General features: G+C 38.9%; 1 protein-coding gene across 5 annotated transcripts in view; it reads left to right on the top strand.

Moving 5' to 3' along the window:
* TENM1 (teneurin transmembrane protein 1) overlaps positions 1–22680 on the top strand; it is a 1260898-nt gene that overhangs the window by 1038152 nt on the left and 200066 nt on the right. For all 5 annotated transcript variants that reach the window (XM_075435330.1, XM_075435332.1, XM_075435331.1 and 2 more), the window contains one exon: positions 1093–1353. In XM_075435330.1, coding sequence (XP_075291445.1) covers positions 1093–1353 — 261 coding nt within the window. The remainder of the gene's footprint in view (positions 1–1092; positions 1354–22680) is intronic.

Genomic DNA, 22680 nt, shown 5'->3' with positions numbered 1-22680 from the left:
TGTCCTCAGTCTCTACCAGTTACTCTTGTCTCTAATGTTTCTTTTCTAGAAATTGAAAGAATACTGTATGCATGGTTGATACTGTATTTCTAGAAATTGAAAGAATGCTGTATGCCTGTTTGATATTGTAGTTAGTCTCTCAAGATGGCATCCCAGGTCTGATGTTCAATTAGGGAGTGCAGTTCTGTAATCCTTATTTAATTAGAACTCCTTGTCTTACTCCCTGGGAGCTGCATTTGTAATTGGATTCTCACAAGTGAGAATATGCAGAGACTACCTCAGAGGGAAGTTGTAATTTGCTGATGTGTGTTACTTACTTGTAGTTCTTTGAGAATGTTTCCTCTGCATATTCACATTATGGGTCCTGTCCACCTTCTGTTTGTCCTCGGATTTCTACTGCTCTACAGTTGCGATGTTTAGTAAGAATAACTGAAGTATTGAGCACTGTACAACTCATTAAAATCTCCGATCGCTTGGTGTCATGAGATGGCACTTGTACAGTCCTAGTAGTCACTGCTCTTCTAGCAAGTTCCTGTAGGTCACCAGCACTGGAGAACCAAAACCCAGTGGTGTGAATATGTAAGGACAGCACTCTCAAAGAGCAAGCCAGTGGTAAGTAGCCTTTCTTTGTGTTCTGTGATTAGCTAAGTATTTCAAATGTTATTTTGTAAATTCCATATTTGCAAGTTTACTGTGCTTTCCTTGTGATAAAAACATAGAGAGAGTAACTTTAGAGCTGTTGCCTTTCTGGCAAAAAAACAAGGAAGTGTCTGTATTCGTAAGTGCTCACTTCAGTTGTAAATTGATGTACTGCTATCAGCGTGTTTATGTGTACACATATTTGAGCTAGAATATATATTTCTATCAGACAAAAAAGCACTATTACAGTGCAGTATTACTTATTTTACGGAGTTGCGCGCTTTTAGTTGTGTTGTACCAACAGTAGATTAGAGAGCAGAGTCAGTCAGTGACCAAAGAAACTATTCTAATGGTGTTAACAATGTTAATTCTCAAAACAGATTCTCCAAAAGAAAATCAAAGGCATATTGCTGTTCACTTCTAAAATTTTTTCTGAATTTTTGTTTTTTCCAGACATGGAATTCTGTGAGACTCCTCATGTTCTGTGCTCTGGCTATCAGACGGATCTACACGGTGTAGCTGAGCGCAGTTACCCGCTAGAGGTGGGCTCGGACGTGGATACTGAAACAGAAGGTGGTGCGTCCCCAGATCACGCCCTGAGGATGTGGATGCGGGGGATGAAATCGGAACACAGCTCCTGTTTGTCAAGCCGGGCAAACTCAGCATTGTCCCTCACTGACACTGACCATGAAAGGAAGTCTGATGGGGAGAATGGTAATAAAGAAATGCATTGAATGCACTGAATAGAAGTAGCAATTGATTTGAAACTTCTCTTTTATTTTCCTTTTTTCTTTCCCCTTCCCCCCTCCCTTTCTTTCTTATTCCCCCTCCCTTCTTAGGTCTCTTATCATATGAAAAATGAAAGGGTTGTTCAGTATGGATATTGTATTTATAGTGTAGGTGGAAAATAAGACAAAAAATGAAACAATGGTTTTGTTAAAATGTCATGCTTCTAGAGACCAATTACTTTCCCACATTCTCCATTTTTATGCCATAGGACATTTATCATTTGAGTTTCATGGCCTATGAATTAGGTTCTAAAATAAATCTGTGTATGTACATTTTTATCACATTTGGTGTAGAATTGATCCTGCACGTGCTGGCTCCTGGACGTAGCTTTGAGAATCCACAACCAGCTGACTTCAGAAGGACAACCTGGAGTCCTTAATGCTCTGTTCAGCTGTAACTTCAGGCTACACCTGAAGACGTGCCTTCATCTGTGGGACATATTGAACTGGTCTTTGTCATATCTCAGTTCTGTATTTCTCTGCATATTCAGGGTGGGTTTCTAGGTTAGGTTTTTTTGATGGGGTTTTGGGGGGGGCTTCTTTTTGGTTTTGTTTGGGGTTTTTTTAAATATTCTCTTTCAGGATCTCTTTTACATATTTGCTTTTCTTGTAGTTTAGTGTGTCACAGAAGGGGAAAATATGTACTTAATTAAGCAGCATGGTAGGAATTAATATTTTCTTATCTCTGCATCAAAATTGCTGAAAATCTGCTCTAATTTTTTCCTTAAAGAGTATAGTAAGTAAACAAATTTATCATGCTTAAGACCAACAAGCTTAGCTCATATTTTATTTTCTGTGTTTAACAGCTACATGTTACAGCAGTTCTAAATGTAGTTAAATATATATTTTAAATTCATTAGGAGATGGGGAACCAGTGAAAGTGGCAGATTGATGCTTCAGTGTTTGACAGTGATACATTTTCGTAGATCTGTAGTCATAAGACGAAAGAGAGTTCAGTCATTAATGTCACTTCTATACCTACATGTTTTGAGTTTGTCAAACAGGAAGCTCGTAATTTAATTATAATTTCATCTGCATGTTTGTCAATACCGATGATGATGTCCAATGTAGGTTCAAAGACATTAGATTATCTGTGTGAGTTCTGAAAAAATTTAATTAAATACTCCTTTGAGGATCCAGTGTTCTACACTATCGCATTGTATCGTGTTGATGGAATAAGTTAATTTTCAGATGCCACCCCATTTGCCTGGCTATCAGTGGATGCCTGCCTTCTAGCTCCCTGCTTCTGCCACATTCTGTGTGGCACTGGAAAGTGTTGTTGCGTAGGGGTTTTTTTGTTTGGGGTTGGGATTTTTTTTGCGTGTTATCCTAAGACATTTGGGTTTAGGTGATGGCTGAAGGAATTGAATCTGCTCCGCCTGGAATTGGCTGGCCCTTAACTATGAAAATGGTTTAAAGGGAATGCTACCTGAGAAAGGAATGTGCATGCTTGTACCAGTCAGACTAAGAAATACACAGGTCATTTGTGTGTTAAGGTGCTGGGAAGCCGATGTATTGAAAGCAGATTAAACATATAACCCAGTGATGCATTTCAGTCTGGAATGTGGTGGTGTGGCTGGGTATTCGTGATGTTTTGATAGCCTTACAGGTTGCACTAAAGAAGTCATCTTGCAATGGATGAAAATAATTGTAGAAAGTAAGGGAATGCTTTTGTTACCTTCATCATCCTGCATTGCAGGAGCCATGGGACAAGTGTCATTAAGATAGGGACACGTAATCATTGTGCTTCACCAACAAAGAACGGAGTGGTTTCTTCTAAATGTTAGTCTCAGAGAATGATTTTAATCAATGTAAACTCATTTCCTGCATGGTCTAGGGTAGAACAGAGTTGTCCTTTTGCCTGTGGCTTTAATATTTGGTTCGTTGTAAGATTTATAAATAATTTTTAATCAAGGATTCATGTTTTAGGTACTTCAATACAAATTTTAATGAAATATTTGGGAGATGAAAGTGAGGGCAAGAGCAAGTTGGGAGAGGGAGAAACTGAGAGCACAAGCTCGTTTGAACTCCTTAGTTGTCTTCAGCCGGGGAGGTATCGGTGCTTTCTGTGGCGTTGAGTCATTGTAATAATTACAGTCTTGAAAGTTAATATGGATAAATTTGAAGACAATGATGGTTCAAGCTATATTCATTTATATTATCTGGTACTTCACAGGTAAGTTCGTAGTCAAGATTCCTGATCTAGAGAGCAACGTGTTTGCTATCTGGGTTGGCACTGAGTAACAAATCACTCTTTGAATACAGTTCATAAATCTCTGCTTAAATGAGGTAATAGATGGCACATCTTTCTGTTTCTGTGCAGTCATTTGTGCCAGGGGCTTTATCAGAGAGCCACAATTGTTGCATTTATCTTTGTCAGTTCCTGCCATAGAAGCAGAATTTCTTTGTGCCAGCCAGTAACATCTGTGGGGTGAAAATGGATGAGAGCAAAAGATCAGTCACTGGAAGTTCATGAAATGCTAGTTTCCGTGATACTGTGTAATTGCAGTAAAAATAGATATTCAGAAATTCTGACTTTCAAGGCGTTGACCAAATGGCATGTGAACACAGCTGTTTGTAACTGGAGTAAAATTAATGAGGAAAGTACAGTTGTTGCGTAGTTTGATAAAACTAATTGTTATTATTGTCTGTGTTTTGAAAAGGTCAGGGTTTTTTTGTTGTTGGGTTTATTTTTTTTCTCTATGAGCACAATTCTGCTATAAATGCAGAATAGGGTGTTTTTGTGGTGACATTAGGACAACTAAGTGTGTGGACTGGTAGACCTGCTTTCAGGACAATTTTTTGCTTTACATTTATCTGAAGCAGATAGGCTTTTCAAATTTTATTCCTTGAATTTCTCATACTCTTTCAAATCTCTAGTGGGAGGTTCGCTTCCACGGGATATATACTTTGTTATATATTCGGAGTAGCCCAATTTGAGAATTTATGTGAGGATTGTTTTCCCTCATAGATGCACCAAGTCTGTCATAATCACTGTTTAAACATACTCCAGTTGTTTTGGCAGCATTGAACAGATTGTATGAAACACCAACATTCCTATTTAAACTAGTGTTGTCAGTGTTAATGGCAACTAATAATAGCCTATTAGTGCACAAAATGCCTTCAGCTTTGCCTGAGGCTAAGCAAAATGTATATTAACTGCAAGTAATGAATGACCAGTTTCTTCGGGATCATTGCTTATCTCTGGTATAGTATAAATAGCTCTATTTGAACGAACAGTGTTACTCAACAATATGTGAATGTGAATTTCAGACAGAAACACTGCAGAATAACAGTATCAAAAATACTTATTTTATTCCATTGAAGAAAGCTGCTTTTACGCTCATTTCACTGAAACAATGGTGTCTGTCATTCAGATATCAGAGCACTGGGTTCAGCGGTTTAATCTGCTACGTTATTGAGCTGGCAAATTTATTTATTTCTTTATTTTTCTGGAGTAAAGCTGTGGTCTAGGAGAGGATAAAACCTGGTCTACAAAAAGGGCGGTCTCCAGACATGTGTCTAAAACTCCAGCATGTGACGTGGGTCTGCCTCCCGCGCTAGGTAGTGTGCTGAAAAGGAGACTGCAGTCCATTTTGTATCTGTATACTCTTCGCCATGAAATTGTTCGTGCAGTTCTGTTTTGCTTTACAGGATGTCTGCACAGCTGTGAAGTGATGAGTTTTACCTCAAGTGCATGCATGCCATGCCATAGTGCATTTCTGAGCCCCATCAGACTTATTTGCACAGCCATCAACTCTTTTAGCTACTCACCTGAGCTGAGAGCTAGGACGGAACTTGAGCCATTTCTGCAATAACGCAGTTTTTAACCTGTTTTAGGTTGTCAGATTCTTTTGAAGTACTTTAAAGGCCGACTTTTTGGCTTACTCCTGACACGTACTTCCATGTTTTTATGCAATTAGTTACTCTTTCCCTACTAAGTAGTGAAAAACGATAGCAGAGAACTGGATTCCCAGTACTGGATGAGCATACTGTGAAATGCACACTCATGCGTGGAGCCAGATTCACGTTCAGTTCCTTTGGCTGTGTTAGTTTATGACAATTAGGCATTGGCTATAGTTCACAACGGCTTCTTTGAGATTTGTAGGCAAGAAGTGAGGGTGTTAGTATAGGCTGAAGTACCACTAGACTGGTCACAGAATATAGCTTCAGAGTGCTTGAGATCTGGCTGGGAGATGTTATGTTTTTTTTGATATTATACTTGTTTTTTTAAAAACAAAGCAAGAGGAAAAAAAAAAACCCAGCTTCTTTCTTAACATCAGTGTACAGGATGAGATTCTATTTGGAATAATAATTTTAATAATATCAATAATTTTAGACAGAAGACTGGAAAGATAGAATGAGAATAATAGTCATACGTTAAGAAGTAGAAGTAGTAGAGAAATCAGTAGGGTACAGATCAAAACTGAGTTTAAAGACATGGAAACATATAAGATAAATGTTGTGTCATTTACCTAAGTATTTTTTTGTATCCTGGGAGCAGTGGTCCGTTTAATTGAGCTTTTAACTCTCCCTAAATCTCTGGGATCTTTTCACTTTGATTTATGGGCAGATGGGTGACTCTTGGGCAAGTCAGCTCAGTTCTCTGTACTTGAGATTCAGTATCTTAACAGTGTATGTTAAAGGGATAAAAATGCTTAATTGGTAAAAGAAATACTGGAATTGCAGGTGCTGTATGAGAAATGCAGCTTTGTGAAAGCTGTAGTTATTCAAATGTGGGGAGGATTTAGCTAAGGCCGAGGTTCTGAGTTAATTTATGGTGTGTGTCAATAGACCTACTGCGAATTCACACCTGTTTAAATTAGATTTGAATTTGACTCTTCATAAAAGTCTGGTGTTTAATGCAAGAAAATAAGAGCATTGGGATTAATGTTGCTGTTACTTACTGTTATTTTGTAAACAAGCCAAGCATGAAGCTGATCTCTGTCTCTCTCATTTCTCCAGGAAATTATTACCAACAGCTACATTATAATAGCAATACATGCTCTGAAAAGAGGTATGCATGTGACTGACTCAAACAGGATTGTGTTTGTAGTAACGATGGCTGTATCTGAAGTATTTCCATTAGCTCCTGTCCTGTCACTCTTTATTTATAAAGGTGCAATTAAGAAATTGATTGTAATTAATTTGCAAGTAGAACAGTTAGGTCAAATATTTGCAAGTAGCCTTGAAAATAGAAAGGTAAACATCAGTCTTAATCCCATTCCATCTGTGCCATTGAATTTTTTCTCTTCATTCCTAGTGCGCTTTACATTGCCTTTTTTTTTTTGTGGCATGGATTGCATTTGTGTTTGTACGCTCCTGTCTGGATGGTTTTAGTCACCTAAGAGATAAAGGCAACCTCATCACTTAAACAAAATGCTAAGTCCCCATGGTGAAATTCATTCAACTTCTGGAGGTTACTGTAGCTTCTCAGATACTTGATATGTCATAGTCTCAGATATTTCACAGAAAAGGGCTGCTAATCTTCACTTAATAAAAGGCTTTTTTTGCCTGTGTTGTGGTTTTTTTCTCTTTTAGTGTTTAGATGTATTTACGTTGGTTGCTTCTGCTGTTGTTTTAAAGAAGCCTTCTCAGTGTAGAAAGAAGCACAGGAATCTCCGCAGTAACAGTGGTGCCTTTTGGGGAGCGTTGGAGCATACATCGACGTTGCGACTGCTCTGCTGGAGTTGTTAAGAGCAGAAGATGCTTTTGTTGACCTCAGAGTGGTTCCTTTGGAAATGTTAAAGTCTCAAAGGAAGCATGTAAGTCATCTGACTTGTGAAATGCTTCCTCTAAGCGCTGTAACATCTCCTCAGTTGCAGTATCATGAAAGTCTTGCATTTCTGCCCCTAGTATTTAAACCATTTGTGAAATTGCTTGTATATGGAAATTCAACCGATGGTGAGTTGTTGTTCATGACTGTTGTAGGGACAATTCTGCCTTCTGACTGTCTTCATTTTTCTGACTGACAGGGGCATTGTATCTGCATATCTGCTATTTTAATCTTTACAGTTTTCATACGGTATATTAAAATCAATACACAATCTTAAAACATTTGCTTTCTTGTGTTTCTCTTTTAAGCACAGTGCACACTAATTTAAAGACAAATATCACACAGTATTTAATATTTTACATTAAAGATAATGAAACAGTATTTAGAACATAGTAGAAATATTCCTTATATTCCATAATGCAAATGAGCTTTGCCCACAGCATGGTGAGAAGTATCTGTGCATTTGCACAAGGCTGTGTAATATTTTTAGCCCTGCCGTTTTGTTCTCTTTCATGGGTAGCTAAAAGAGGGGAGGGAGCGAAGCTGGAGGAGAACAGTCAGGTCTAATTTTTATCCTAGAAATGGGTAACTTGGCATTAGAGCTCATAAAAAATCACTTGACTTTCCTCCCCTGCGTTATGCAGAAAGGATAGTGGATCTGGCTTAAGGAGCCTGTAGCAATATAAATTATTGCTGCTTCTTTCTTTTAAATACTTTTGACTTTCTCAGGTGGAAATGAGCATGCAGGAGAAGTATTTCCATGAATATTTTGCAGTGCAAAAGGATGTTGTGGTGCTGCTGCCGTTCTTGGGAACTCAGCTGATGGAGGCTGCCCCGGGAGCAAGGCAGGGTGGGACAGGCAGTAAAGCGCCTGCCTTCTGTCAGAGCGCTGCAGTGGAAAAGCGTGAGGATTGTCCGGCTCTGCATTTCTGCAGTCTTTGTGAGACTAGGGGGGACGCTGATCAAAATACTTTTTCTGCTGTTACAAGTACCGTGAATTCTACATGACGGCGTCTCTGGACTAGTGTATTGGTGGGAACAGTCAACATATCTATCTTGATGTTTTGTTTATGTTGTTTTATTATTAAGTTTATAATATGTTTTATTTCTCATCTCTTTTGGTTAAAATTTGAAATGTATTAGAAGAGCAGAAATCTGCTTTACAGAAACAACCTACAGTCATGTTTTATATGTATATTTTTTGGGATAAATTATTTATTTTAATGTTGGTTTAGTTTAATAATTATTTTGAAATACAAGCAGTTCTCTCTTACGTGTCTTAAAAAGTAAATGTTCCTAACAGTTGGAACCTGGTTTTCATCAAAGTTTGGGATGTTCTGCCAAAAGCTGCCAGTGGGAACATCATTAGTGTGAAATAAGGCTACCGGGAAAGCTTGTGAACTCTGATCGCAGATGATTATAGGTGAGGTTACTAGATATATAAGATCAAATTACTCTTATTTGGTTCCTTATACCCTCAGCCAGTATGGTTTTAAATACAAAGATATCTAGAGCCTTTTCCTTCCCCTAGCAAAAGGCTTTTCAGCTATTCCAAACTGTAATAGTGTGAGATAAAAAGAAGGGATCTAGCAAATGACTACGGAATTGGTAGAAAGGCGGAAAATACTGACAAATTATCCTTTTAGGGTCTAGCAAGGTTTAATCTAAATATCATTTCTTCTTGACAGTATTAGATCTTCTAAGAATTTATTGTCATCATACCATGGATGACAAAGGAGTGCTTGTTCTTCCTTCTCAGCCTTTTTTCATTTTTACCCATTTAATTCATTTTGTATTAAATTACATGAGAAAGTCTTATCTTCCATTTTCAAATTTGTTAGTATTTCATTTCCTCTTGGGCTTAGGAGTAAGATGAAGATCAGCATAAATCTGTATTATTAAGAGTTACAAATATTAGCATATCATCATCTTACAACTGGGAAGTGTTGATAGGAGCAAATAGCTTTGGTCAGACCATCTAGAAGAAATGTAGAAAATAGAGAAAGTGTCTGCTTTCCATGGCTGCACCTTCATGGTCTTCTAAAAGTGGAAGCTAAGCCAAACATATTGGACCATTTCTTATTTCTGCAATAGAAAATAGGGTAAGAATGGGAAGTCACAGTTTGTGCAGAATAATGCACGTTTGAATACTGCTTGTTTCAACTTGTTTTCATATACAGGTCTCACAAGATGAAATTCAGTATTTTAGGTATTAATTTTGTTTTCTTTAGTCATGCCAAGCTCTACACCCTGACTTTATGTTTTGTAACATGAGCATAAGAGGAATTGTGTGTAATTATCTCTTCTAGAATATGGGTCTAGGAGCACTGAAGAATTCCTGCAGGCTGCTTCCTCTCCCTAACAGATGTTTTTGAGTAATATTTTAATTAGATTCACATATTCTGATGACTAATTATGTTTCTCTAACTTAAGTTTCTACTCCAAATGATTTGCAATGTAGATTTTATACAGTGCTTCACAACACTGACTTTCTATTGAGTAGCACGCGTCCATATCTAACTAGAAGTTGCTTGCCATGAGATGTATTGGCAGTACAGAGGAGCAGCCCTTCGGGCAACAGAAGCTAAATGTTGTCAAGTAACTATGTTCCTTTGCCTTGGGTGTTATCCAGAGCAGGAGCTGGGGAAGGTCAGTGATCTGGAGGTTCCTTTAGTCCATGAAACCACGCTTCCTAAGACTTGTATGTGGGAGGAAATGCCTGGAAGTGACTATGGTGTAGGACGTCAGGTCAGGGTTGTTCAGCTCCACTGCTCAAAACCTGGCTGAAAGCTACCAAAAGCATGTAAGAAACCCAAGGGACAGAAGTTAAGAGTACTTCTAAACTGTATATAGAATTTATTGTGGTTTATAGCACTCTTCTCTCCCCACCTCATCAGTTTTGTACATTAGAGGGATTTTATATCTCCTCTAACATTGTTAGAAATGTAATAAAGATAGCATGGTGCAGTGGAACTAAGAGAAAAAAAAAATCAATATTTTAACTATAGGCGAGTTGTGAGAAATATTTGTATCTGTTAAATGTCCTTCTATCCCCAAATTATATGCATGTTAAACAAGCGTGAACACATCAGTATCAGTAATTTTGAACTTCTGTGACTCCAGCTACTAGACTTGCTCCCTGTTTTTCTTTGTCTGAAGATCCCATATAGTTTTAGCATCAGTTATGCTAGTAAATACTGCAGAGTATGACTCCCATTTGTTGCAGCCAATGTTGTCTTATCTGAGGAGTATATTTGTTGAACAGTTGAATGTTACTGATGAACTGTCAATTTTCTTTTGGCTTTTGAATCTAGGCACTGTGATGAGCATTACCAAATGTTGCTTTGGGCTTGTTTGCATCGATGTAGTAAGCATGTCGCTTGCTTTGAAGCTGAAATGAATTCACATTTGTAAATGAGCTTGGGATATTTTGTGGTGATTTATTCTTGTCTTTTCCAAAATATTGTTACATTTCCTATCAAACAGGTACCATGGCCAAGGAAAAGTCGAAAGCAGAATTCCTGTAAGGAATGGGTGAAGCCATTTCTTTAATGAACCTAATGTTAAAGAGAGAGTTTCCTTGTAGTGTGGTTGCATGTAGGATCTTCACCATATTGTCACTCCACTTAACTATAACTCACTGGTGGGTCGTTTTGTGTTCATAACTGTATGAAGTGGCTCCCTTCTGCACTCTCAAGCAATGCCTTTGTCTTATGGAAAGGCAGCAAGCAAAAAGGGGTCTTCATGCCACAAACACACCGCAGGTTTTCCATAATTGGTCAGGGGAGTAAAACACATTTAATCAAAAGGGTATTATTCACATCTTTCAATGTAGCTTTTAAACTTTAAATGCAATGTGATTTTCCCTCTCTGCCTACAATTATTTTTGAGTGAATGTGAAATACAATTTAATACATGTGCTTTATAGGTACCAAAGACATGGTAAGCATTGTTTAGACTGAAATGGCCTCATTGCTTTGTCCAACAGGAATTCCAAGTGGCATTTTTGGTTTGAGAACACCGTACTTGATTAACTTTTCCTCAAACAGTGTTTTTGAGACAGCAAACTTTCTGTTACCACCCAGTCACGCTAAGCTCTTTTAGATCGAGTATTTTATGGTTCGTTGAAGTGGCAGAATCATAATGCATGCTTTGAATTTATGTTTTTCTGCATAATTTAGTATAAGCATACCTCCAATTGCACAGTCAGAAAGTATCTTATGTAGTTTACTTGAATTGAATCGTATTTGATTTGAATCTGCTTGAACTGTTGATGTTGGGATCACATAATAGAGCTGCTTGCTAGTTGTGCGTTGTCAGTGGGATCTGAGGAGTGGTGCAGTATTCGCAGCTCAGCACTAGAGACTTCTCATTTGTTTTCTTTATGACAGAACAATTTATGGATTCTTGCGTTTTTTGATTGCCACAAAAATCTTAGAAGCAGAATGTACCCGAGTAACAGCTGCTGTTGCAGGTTCTCAAACTTCTGCATAAGATAGTGGTGTATTTTGTGATGTCTTCTACCTACTGCTCTGCATGAGCCAGATCTTACGGATTGCAATACAGCGGCATTTTGGGGGTGGCAGTGGGTTGTATTCTCTTATCCATTGCCAGAAAGGGATGCTGCTTAGGTTATGCTGCTCATCGCAGGTAGGGGTGGAACTCTTGCTGTAAAGGGATAAAGCTCCTGGTGAAGGGAAGCTTTCCAAATTTATTTTTATGTACTTGAGAATCTTTCTCAAGAGGCTGAAACTATTCCCAGCATATTACATAATTTTCTTTTGTAAGAAAGATGATAGTGCTGAAGTTTCATTTGTAGTCACAGAAACTGCTTCTGAAAGCTTGAGCCAGAGGTAGTGAATATGGACCTAGCTTACAATGGTGGCTACCTTCCTGGTATAATTAATCATAAAAGACTTGGTTTAGGCCTGGTCAGGGGTCATGTCTTGATAAGTAAGGACATCTACATTTTCTTTGTAGTAGCTCATTCAAATTAGTTCAGCATAAATGAAGAACCATGTTTATGTACGACTTTGCAACCTAGATTTCCCTTGCGGGGAATGGTGCAACAATATAGTCAACTTATTCCGGTCTTGAAGTGCTAGCTTGACTCTGAAGATACGTTTTCGTCTCAGTAGCCTGAATGTGACTGAAAGAGCCGTCCTTTTGTGGTGTAGCGAGAGAGGAGCGAGAAGCTGCTGTTCAGGGGAAGATGTCACCCTCAGTGGTTAGCGGCATATTTATGCTGGTGTGTAGTCTGTGTGCTAGGAGTCAGCTGCTGGTGTTCTGCCAAGTCCCTGCTGCCTGTTGGTGTCGTCTCCGTGCCAGTGGCGTAAGGGATGCTGCAGCCCTGAGAAATCTGCCTACTTTGGTAGGAAGAGAATATGAGAGGTGATCTGTGGTGCCGGTGAAGCCTTTGCCTCCTAGCTCTCTCTTGCCCTGGTTTAGCATCAGACTGCTTAAGGGTTTTGTGCCTTTTCCAAAAATCCTCAGCCCTTTCCTCTCACGGCTCAGAAATTGGTGAGAACAGGGCTGTTCCAGTCCTTTTGCGTTGCTTTGGTAAAAGAAGGCCTTCCCTCCCATTTTGTGCAAGTTTTGGGGCTATCAGGTGCTGGTGAGCATTTGTGAAGGTGGGCGCAGGGGCTGCAGTCTGCCAGGGCATCGCTGCCAAAGGCAACAGAGCCCACGTGTTTTTCTTCTAGAGAGTCTGTAATTATTCACTGTTTAGAATTGCAGTTCTTCTTTTCTAACAAGGGGCGCTGCCCAAATGCTTTTTTGTGGTGTGCTCAATGTGTCTACAACTATCTTTTATGTCTTTGCCCGTGGGGAAAAATATAATTGGGTCATTCTTCCTCAAGCCTGTGTGGCTGTGTGTTCAGTCAGTACAGTGCTCATCTCGACATTCCTATTGATGGTTGCATTGATTATTTTTATTCTAGCTTGTGATTCTGTCTCCATTCTAGCTTTTTAATTTTTATAGTTCACTTCCCTTTGAACAGCAAATTCAGCAGTGTTTGGTTGTGTGCGTGTTTTGTTAGAAATACAATCTCCTGAATACAGATTTCTCCATAGTAGTTAATAACCTACAGTACTTGAAAGCTCTTTTTTCTTTTTATAACCTATCTTTTCCAATACATTTTCTGGTTACTGCACTACAGTTCAATTTTTATTGGATCATTTTAGAGCATAATAATTCATTTCTGATCCCTAGTACCTCTCGTCCATTTCTGAAGTGGTCCACATTATTTCAGTCACTCATTTTTATTTACATCTTTTCTCTGAAGACAGTCTTCTGCATTTTGTCTCAAAATATCTTTCTGGCTGGCATCACCATTTTAGTCTTGTGATATCCAATTTCCTTTTAATACAAAATCAAATAGAAAGCACTTTCTGTACTTTACCAGCCAACTATAGCTGAATTTTTTGAGCTTTCTTGTCAGTATGTTATAAATTGTTTGGTGGCTAATAATGGCAAAAAACCTAAATCGTAAAGATCTGGAAAATAAAAGGGAAAAAAAAAGTAGAAAGACTGTTTTGTACTAAATGCATTTTTAAACAGTACTACAGCTGTACATACAATAAAATAAACATGTTTATATGCAGTTACTTTAGAATTTAAACAGTGCTTATTAATGTTAAATAAAGAACCATAATAAGTAAACAGTCTAAATCAATTAGGGTTTTGCGTAAATCTTTGTGGAATTATTTGTTCATTCCTTGCTTCTGTAATAGATTAGAAGGAATAATTGTCTACCTTCTCTTTGGGAAAAAGGAAAAAAGAAAAAAAAGCCCCAGATATTCCTTCACATTACAGAAAGCTATGTCAAAGCCTACAGCTTCAGTTAGGTTTCTCTCTTGGGCTCAGTAAGAACTCTTAAGATACTGAATCATGGTCCAATTTCTGGCAAGAAGCCTCTGTTAAGAGAAATGGCAGCAAGTTGCCGTTTTCAAATGGTTTCAGATTATTTTCTTCCAAAGCTTTAGGCTTGTGCGGTCATGAAACAGAATATGATTCCTGGCTGTGAACCCCTGTGAGGTGATCCGGGCGCTGGACAGCTGGCAGAGCTCAGGCTGTAGGTTCCCACTGGAGCAATTCGCAGCAGGAGTCGGGATGCAGAAACAGAAATAACTGCAGCCAGCGTGGAAGCAGCAAGGCTAGTCCACGGAGTGGAGGTGTTTGGCTGTTAGCTTTGCCGGCTCAGAGCACGTTTTGATGATCAGCTTTGGTGATAAAGGGAACTGTTGTCAAAAAACTGTAGTCTCCTGCACTGCTATCCCCGTTGGTGCTGCCCTTTCAGTACAGAATGATGTAATTTGCAGTTTTGTATGCCCATGGGGAAATAAGCAGAAGTTGAGTACTCTTTGAAGTGTCATTGTCAAGCTCAGGTGTACAACATAACTGCCAAAAATAAGTGGCAGGAGCTTCCCATCCTGCTGTTTTCCCTCCTTCCTGCTGTAATGTTCTCTGGTTGCTTGCCTCTCTTAAAGTCTCCCTGTGTCCTTTGAGGATGCCAATGCATTTCTGTGATGATGTTGATTAAGTCTTTGATAATATTCTGAAGCTAGAATCCTAAGTAAGTACCAGTGTGCCGATAAAGCTGAAAAACCAAGCAAACTCAAGTCAAGAAGTGGAAACATGAGGTGTTAAATTATTTTTAAAATATCTGCATAACGTTCTGAAGCAGTCATTCCCGGAGAACTAGAGGACCTGCTAATACTCCTGTGATCCAGAGAGAGATCTTTTGAAAGTATGTGTCGACCTCTGTGCATGGCCTTCTAGGATGCAAGTTTGGGGTTGGCTGTGTTGCTTATTCTGGTAGGTCGCAAAGACACACCTGCTCTGTCTCAGTACAGCTGCTACTTGTAGCAGCTGAAACAGTTTGAGTCCTGGCAGCCTTTATATACTGCCTAAATGTGAGTGGTTGTGCTGAAATCATTCGCTACTCAAATTAGAAAGGTAAGCAGGTGAAAAGTGTGTAATTTGTTTATCTCAGTAGATAAATTTGCTGTTGGTTTTTAGCTTGACTTGCACAACTGGTACATCAGAATTTCAATTGATTTGAAAAGTGTTTCAGAATTCCTCAGATGAGAGAATTCCTCCTCTTGTTTTCCTGTACCGATCCGTGTGCAAATGCAAGAAAAGCAAATACCCCAAAAGCAGCTGACTGGGCAGTCGAGTGTTTACTCCTGTTCATGTGAATAATAATTGTATTTGGAGGAGTTTAACTGGCTTACATCAGGCAGCTTGTGTTGGTAATTTCAGATCTGATCCCGTCTTTGGGTGCTTCCAGTGAGCCACCAGAACAGAAAGAAGACAAATAGGGCCAGTTGCCTAGAAATTCTCCACTGCAAGTAGGTCTTTCTTACAGGTTCACTGTGTTTGGCTGATGTAAATACCTCTAAAAATATTTTCTTCATTTCTGTTTTAGAGATAAATATTTTAATGTATTTGTTTTTCTGAGTGGTCATTTTACTTCCTTAGGAACAGCAGAGCAAGGAACTACTTTCTAGTATTTCTATTTCTACTGATGTAACCTGATTCATTTTTAAATGCCTACCAAATTCAATGGCATTTCATAACTCCACATCTTTGAATTAATTTCTTGACTGTTCTCTTAAATGTAGCTTGTTTCTACTTATATGAGGGCACCCAGGTTAGACATACGCTTCTGGCATGCTTCTGGGTGACCTCAGTTGTGTGATAAGCTGATAATAGTGACTGAAATTTGTAGTCATCCTAGAAGAAAATAGAGAAGATGTAGAAAGTCCAATTCCACTGCACAGTTGTTTCAGAGGCTGAAACATGATGAACTGTAGTGATGAGAAAGCCGTGGTTACTCCCATTCTGCTTTGTGGAATGTAAAATATTTGGAAACACTGGTTTGTGCTCATAACATCAGATTGCCTCTTCTTTGTAGGTGGCGTATTAGTACTTTGAAATGCTTACGTGGGTTCAGTATGCAGAATGAAGTTTATCAGTTAATGGAATAGTAGAAAAAAATGCAAAAAATAATCCTAATCGGAATAAGAAACTGTCATAGAGACAGGTCAGAAGCAAAAGTTTTAGTGAACTGTGTTGACTTTATCTCTTAGCAGTTTTCTAATCTCCTTAACAGTGCTTCCAGACAGTGATTTTTATTGTTTGTATTAAAAGAATGCTAATAGATTCTCATCAACATTAAGGCTGGTTTTACTTCACATTACACAGATATGGTTAAAAGATGAGCCAGTCCTCTGAAGAGCCCAGATGGTATATACATATTGATTATTTTATCACTGTTATCTTTCATAGGTTCATTCTGAGCCTCATATAATATGCATAAAGCTCTTCGATACAGAGTTTTGTTATTAACTCTGAAAACTTTGTTATTATCCTTACCTGTTATAAGATGGTATCAGGTCAGAATTGATATAAATGTTTAGTTTCTGCCTAAGAAAGCTTTTATTATGTCAAGGATAATTGTTTTTTATTTTTTTAATTTAGCGAAGCCTTTGTTTCCCACATAGTATTTTGTAGCATAGAAGTTGTAACAGTTGAAATAGGGAAGTGGAACAGACCATTAAAAGTGGTACTTGCTGCCTTTATTGCTGTTGTCTATGTTTAGAAACTTTAATTACCAAGTATAGTTAAATAGAGTATTTTTAATTTTTAAATGATAGGTAATAGATACGTTTATTACAGTGTTGAAATTTAGCTGGTTGCCTCTTTAATATCTGAAACGTGGGGAGAGCGTAGCATGCCATAGTATCTGTGCTAGGCGTATGAAGATCTTTATGAGAAATTGTAGTGAAAGGTGTCAGAGATGTGCTTCTTACCTGATAGTTAAGCCACAGCCATTAAATTAAACATCATTCCTGACACAGAAGTCTATACAGAACACTTGAAAGATGCACAAGGATACACAGGGAACCGAATGAGATGCAGTGCGGGAGATAGTAACCAAATATAAAATATTTAATAGGAACTGCTTTGGAAAGTAGAAATGCTGAAAGGCACCTTAAGGGCCAGTAAACGAGATAAATGGAGCCAACAAGTCAAATGCTACTTTGGGCTGCCTGTGTGCATGCGTCTTGTCACGGATCTGTGAAATATAGCAGATGTCGCTAAGACTTCTCTGACGAGTCAGTTCTGGGCATTTCAGCACCAGGGATGTATAAAATGGAAGAGACTCTCAGAGGAGTGCACAATGAAATTCTGTCTGTGGGACTTGTTATTCAAGGGGAGATTTTTTATTTATTTTAAAGGTCTGAATCCATAGAGAGTGTCTGAGTTGTCACTCAGATCACTCTGAAACAAGTATGGGGGACAGGGAGGGAAGAATTTGGAAGGTATGTAGCATCAGAGGTGTTTCGCTAACAAAACAATGCAGAATGTCTGGCAGAATCTATCTGCTAGCAGACATAGACCCAGCAGGGTTGGTTCAGAGGCTGTGATTGGCAGTCTGAGAAATTTAAATGTGAAATCAAAGACAGTTTTAAAACCACGTAGTCGTTCAACATGGGAATAATTTGCCAAGGGACGGTAAGACCTTAATACTTGGAGCCCTCAGGGTCTGAATGTTTTTCAGAACATGCTGGAGCTGAGCCTTGCGTTCTGAGGGTCAATGTGAGGGTTGCTGGTTGACACTGCGGTTCTGGTTGTGGAGGTGATCAGGCTGGATGGGTGCGTTGGCTCTTTCCTTGCTTTGTAATCAGTAGAACTATTATGTTTTTATTGACCACGAAATTTTTCAAACATGTCTGTTTAGAGTAGTATGAAGCAATAAATGAAGTGGTAGAGGCTTTGTGGCTGCAGTTCTTTAAAACCAGCCGACACAATTGAGTATATACTATAGAGGACGTGACAGGCACGTGATTCATTGATTGCAATTCTTCATCAGTTTGTAGTCGGAGGAAATAACCTAATAGATCTTTCCATCTCCGGCTTGTGTGATATTGTCTATAGCTCTAGCAGCTGCCCTAAACATTTGGCAACTGGCCAAAGCCCAAAAATTAACACCAAGAAATTAATTTTCTATACGCTAATAAGGACAAAGGCCATTCAATCTGTTGTTTATACAGAAAGCTTATTGAATCTGAAGACTATACATCTGGGAATCAGCTGGTAGAATCCATTTGTCAAATAATAATGGCAATGCGTCAGGGAAGTAGTTCTGCAGTAATCAGTCATGAAATAAAGGGGAGTTCGGGTAGAATGCAGGCCAAGATACTTATCTGTGGTAACCCAAACAGACAAATGTTTATTAAAGGTTTAAGCAAAGAAATTAAAGAAATACGCAAATAACCAATCTGAGACAAGACTAAATCAGAACCTTCCCTTCATTCTCCTGCTGCCTGGCTGCCCTCCCCTGCGAGGTGTTCATCACGGCTTCCTTTTCTCCTCTGTGGTTTGCACTTCAGATGCCGGGCATGGCAGGGTCTGCTTCTTAGAAAAGTTTTCTGTCTATTCCAGCACGTTGGCTTTTCTCTCTCAGTTGGAGTTTGTAGTCTTCTGATGGGTCCATGCAGATTTAATGTTTCGGTTCCCAGAACTCTTGATTAAGGGTGGACACTGCTAATTAATCCACATTGCATTTTGAGCGGCTGATCCCCAATGTCTCTGTCATTGTGGTGTGTCTCACCTGTGATTACTTTTCGTCTCATCTGTCAGAGACAGGCTTTGCCAAATACTGGCTTCAGAAATTTTTTATTTGGGGATTTTGTAAATCTCTTGAGCACATCTGTATGTCTTGCCAAACACTTGATACAGATAATGAAAATCTTCTATTATTATTTCTGGTGTTTGCTTCAGAATTTTAGCATTGACCTCACATAAAGAAAATAATTAAATCCTTTTGTATTTAAATAAACTATCTTAAAGTTAAAATCCAAGGAAGTAATTTTGTAGTTTTATTATAAATTGGAAACTTGTTGAATGCTATTCTGTAGGTTGACCTTCTGACTCAGAAATTTACAGTCTGCCTTGGTGTTGCTTTTATCTCAAGTTAGTTACCTTGTGACTTTTTTTAACAAGGAAGGTGTAGTGGGAGTGGCTACTCATTAGCAGAGCTTGTTTTGCTTTCATGAATGTTATGATCTTAATAGAGTCTGCTTGGCTCACCTGTGGTTCTCCACTGCGTACTGCTGCATACTTGCTGTGCACGAGGTGAGTACTGGTCTGTGTTTGTTTCAGGTAGATTACAGGTGTGAAGCACATCTCGGCTGTTCTCGACCTCTTAGCAAAGCATCGGTATCGCGGTAACATCTTTCTGCTCTAAGTCACGTAGCTGCAGAGACTGGCTGTTGGATGTGTCTCGCAGTCACTGCGTGGGACTGACGGCTCTCTCTCTTAGTGGTCAGTCCTTTGCTTATCCCTAACTTAACATTAACATGAAGAGATAGTTCTGCTTGTCTAAACCTTACAGGCTATTTCTTTAGAAGAGAACTAACAAAGATTTTCTGATCCATGAGCTGGTATGTGACTAGTTTGATGCCAGTGGAAAAAATTAACTTGCCTTGAAACAACTGTTGTAAATCAGGGATTGTCATTGTTCATTGAGAGTTGGATAAATTGGACTTAAATGTGACTATAAAATGGTATATTAACTTTACTGCAATAGATCAGTGTTTTTAAATAAGTTTACAAAAGCATTTTGGGTGTGTAAGAGGTTACCTTCTCTTTTATTATCTATTGCACTTGCAAGTTACTGTTCTTTTGTGACCGCTGCATCTAGGGAAGCAGAGGAATGCACTAAAGGCATTTTAGTATCTCACACTAGAGCCGTGATGCTTTGTGACTGCCCTATCAACATTAAGGCATATGAAACAATGACCCTTGGCCTAGAATTTGTTTAATGAGGTCCCGAATTCAAGTTATATGTCAGTCTTCTTTTGTTTTAAAAGCACAGCGAGCAAACATGACGGCACCGAGCTCCGACCAGCAGTGTATTCTGTAAGCTGGCAAACAGCAGGCGTCTGAGCAGCTGAGGCCAGCTCAGCACTGATGGCGAAGCCCAGTCAAAATTTGTTTTGCTTGTAAAAGTAGGAGTACTTTTACTTGGCTTCTGGCTGTTTCTTTGGGTGAAAATACGTGTTTGAACTGGGTTTTTTACCTGAGGAAGGGTGCATGATTTGACGTACATTGAGGGAGCTGCCAAAATAGCAACAGACGTGATTTTACGCTCCTCTGGAAGTTACTTCTAAAATGCAAGCACTTTGCTAGCATCATCATGCTTAGTTCTGCTACCTCATTATGAATTAGCTTAGAAGTGCTAATAATAGATCATGGTGAAGGCACTCAGTGTGTGTAAATACATGTGACTAAGTTAATTTAATTATTGCTATCACTTGCATGCTAACTAATCCATATGTTTTGTGAATGAGGAGGTTTCAGCCCTGCTGTATAATCCCATTCATATGGGAGCAGAATTTGCTTCATCATGTTGTTAGAGCAAAGACTGAAATCTCTACTTTACATTTATTCTTCGTGTAGGCGAAGCTCACAGGGAAGTGAACAGGTGCATGAAGTAACAGTGTGTATGTGTGTGTTATTGTGTAAATTATTATTCCATTAATTTGAACAAAGTATGTTCCCAAAGAAATTGGAAGAACAGTCTTTTGCGGTTGTGTATAGACACGTGTAAAGGGAAGAGGTCTGGAGTAGAGAAACTCAAGTTCCTATCTACATCAGTTATAATAAATATTCACTGGTAAATTAAAAGCTTCAAGCAAAAAGCATTTCACAGTGTGTCACCACCTTTGTGAAACTTTAATTTTTACAGCAGTAGTGAATATTCCTATCTGCCTACAAGTACATTTTCGGTGTTGTTTACTTTTTCGTGTGAACAATGCTGCTTTTCTGTATTTATGCTCTTTCTCTTATGATAATGACCATTATTCTAAGAATATAAAATCTAGTTGTTGAAAAATTTCTAGTGTCAGAATTAAAGGTGTGTATGCATATGCATTATGTTACAGTCACTACTTACATTTTCTGCTTGTGCCCTCTCCCTCAGGACCTCTCTCATACTGTGTGCGCAGCGTAGACTGTGCCAGCATGAGGACAAGCTATTCAATATTTTAGCTTATTTTAATTGTTCAATGTATATATAGCCTTAAGCCTTATTTATTACCACTATTCAAACCTTGTTCTTACAACAATATGAATTTTCTGTTGGCAGTTCTGTGGTGCTCATCACTACAGTATTCAAATACTTCACATATGCTGATGTATTTCTCTTTGCAATAACCCTGGGAAACGATGGAGAATTACCTCTATTTTATGGATGGTGAATTCCCATACATCCACATTAAGTGGAAGAATACCTGCTAAACTTACACATCTAATTTGAACTGCTCAACACCTGATATTTTCAGAACATTTCAAACATTAGTGCACTATAGTACTAAGAATAGCTCTCACTGACTTAAGTTACAGCTCTGTAGGTTTATAGAAAGGCAAAATAAGAGCGTGGCTTCAGTTCTTTTTGAGCAGTTTCTAACATCTAGGTTCAGTATAAAGATTTACGCTACTTGAGCTGAAGAACTTTTGATAGCAGTAGCAACCTATCATCTTCTCTTTGAAACCAACACTGAAGGGAAAAGAAATCCATGTATTGCTGTTGGGTTTCACAAATGTTAACTGACAGCTTCTGTTTTTTTCCTCCCTTCCTTAAGTTGACTTCTTGCCCTGGTCCGGTCCCAGTCACTTTCTTTCCAAGCCTGAGCTTTGCCCTAGAGCTTTTCTCCTACTTAATTTGTACTTTCTGGGCTTTCCATTCAAATTCTAGTCATCTTACCATAGCCGTGCTCAAATCTTTCTTGTGTGCTCCCCCCTTCTCTCCTTTTGCGTTTTAGTCTGTTCTAATGACTCACCCTTGCTTCTTGTGTCCTTCATCTGGTTTCTGTCCAGATGGATCCTCTCTCTTTTGCACTAGTTTGAATCAGCCGCCTGTCTTCTCCATCGTGCTCAAGTGCCATTAAGCGGAGGTCTTTAGGAGCAGAGGAGGAGGAAACCTCTGGCTCACAGACTCATTCCCTAGCGCTGTCCTTGCTGGATGAGGACATGTAGCAGCAAAATCAGAGACCTGACCACGGTAGCCCTGGGCTGAAGTCTTCTCAGCCTTTCCACGATGTGGTGCCAGCACTTTGTGGTCGCCCAGAGGCCTCTGAGGACTTGTGTGCATTCAGTTTGGATGCAAGACTGACATGAAGGCTAATGCCATGACAATTTGCAAATCTCTTGTTCCAGCAGCAGCTAGGGGCCCTGGGGAGCTTTAGAGGAGAAGTCTCCGGCAACATATGTAAAACACGTTGTCCCTAACATCATCCTCAGAGATGTCTGGCTGAATCTGAATAACCCTCCCTGCTTCCCTGAACACCATGAGGTAGAGACCTGGTGCAAGAGGTTGTTCCAAATGGTTAACATTTCAGAAAACACAGAAAAATGTCATATTGAAGTAAGGAATGTTTTAAGATTAGTCTAATAGCGTGATTTAC

Source organism: Opisthocomus hoazin, chromosome 14 (genome assembly GCF_030867145.1).
Source record: "Opisthocomus hoazin isolate bOpiHoa1 chromosome 14, bOpiHoa1.hap1, whole genome shotgun sequence".
NCBI classification, from domain to species: domain Eukaryota; kingdom Metazoa; phylum Chordata; class Aves; order Opisthocomiformes; family Opisthocomidae; genus Opisthocomus; species Opisthocomus hoazin.
Note: the sequence above shows the minus strand (reverse complement) of the source record. Positions and strands in the feature narration are given on the sequence as shown.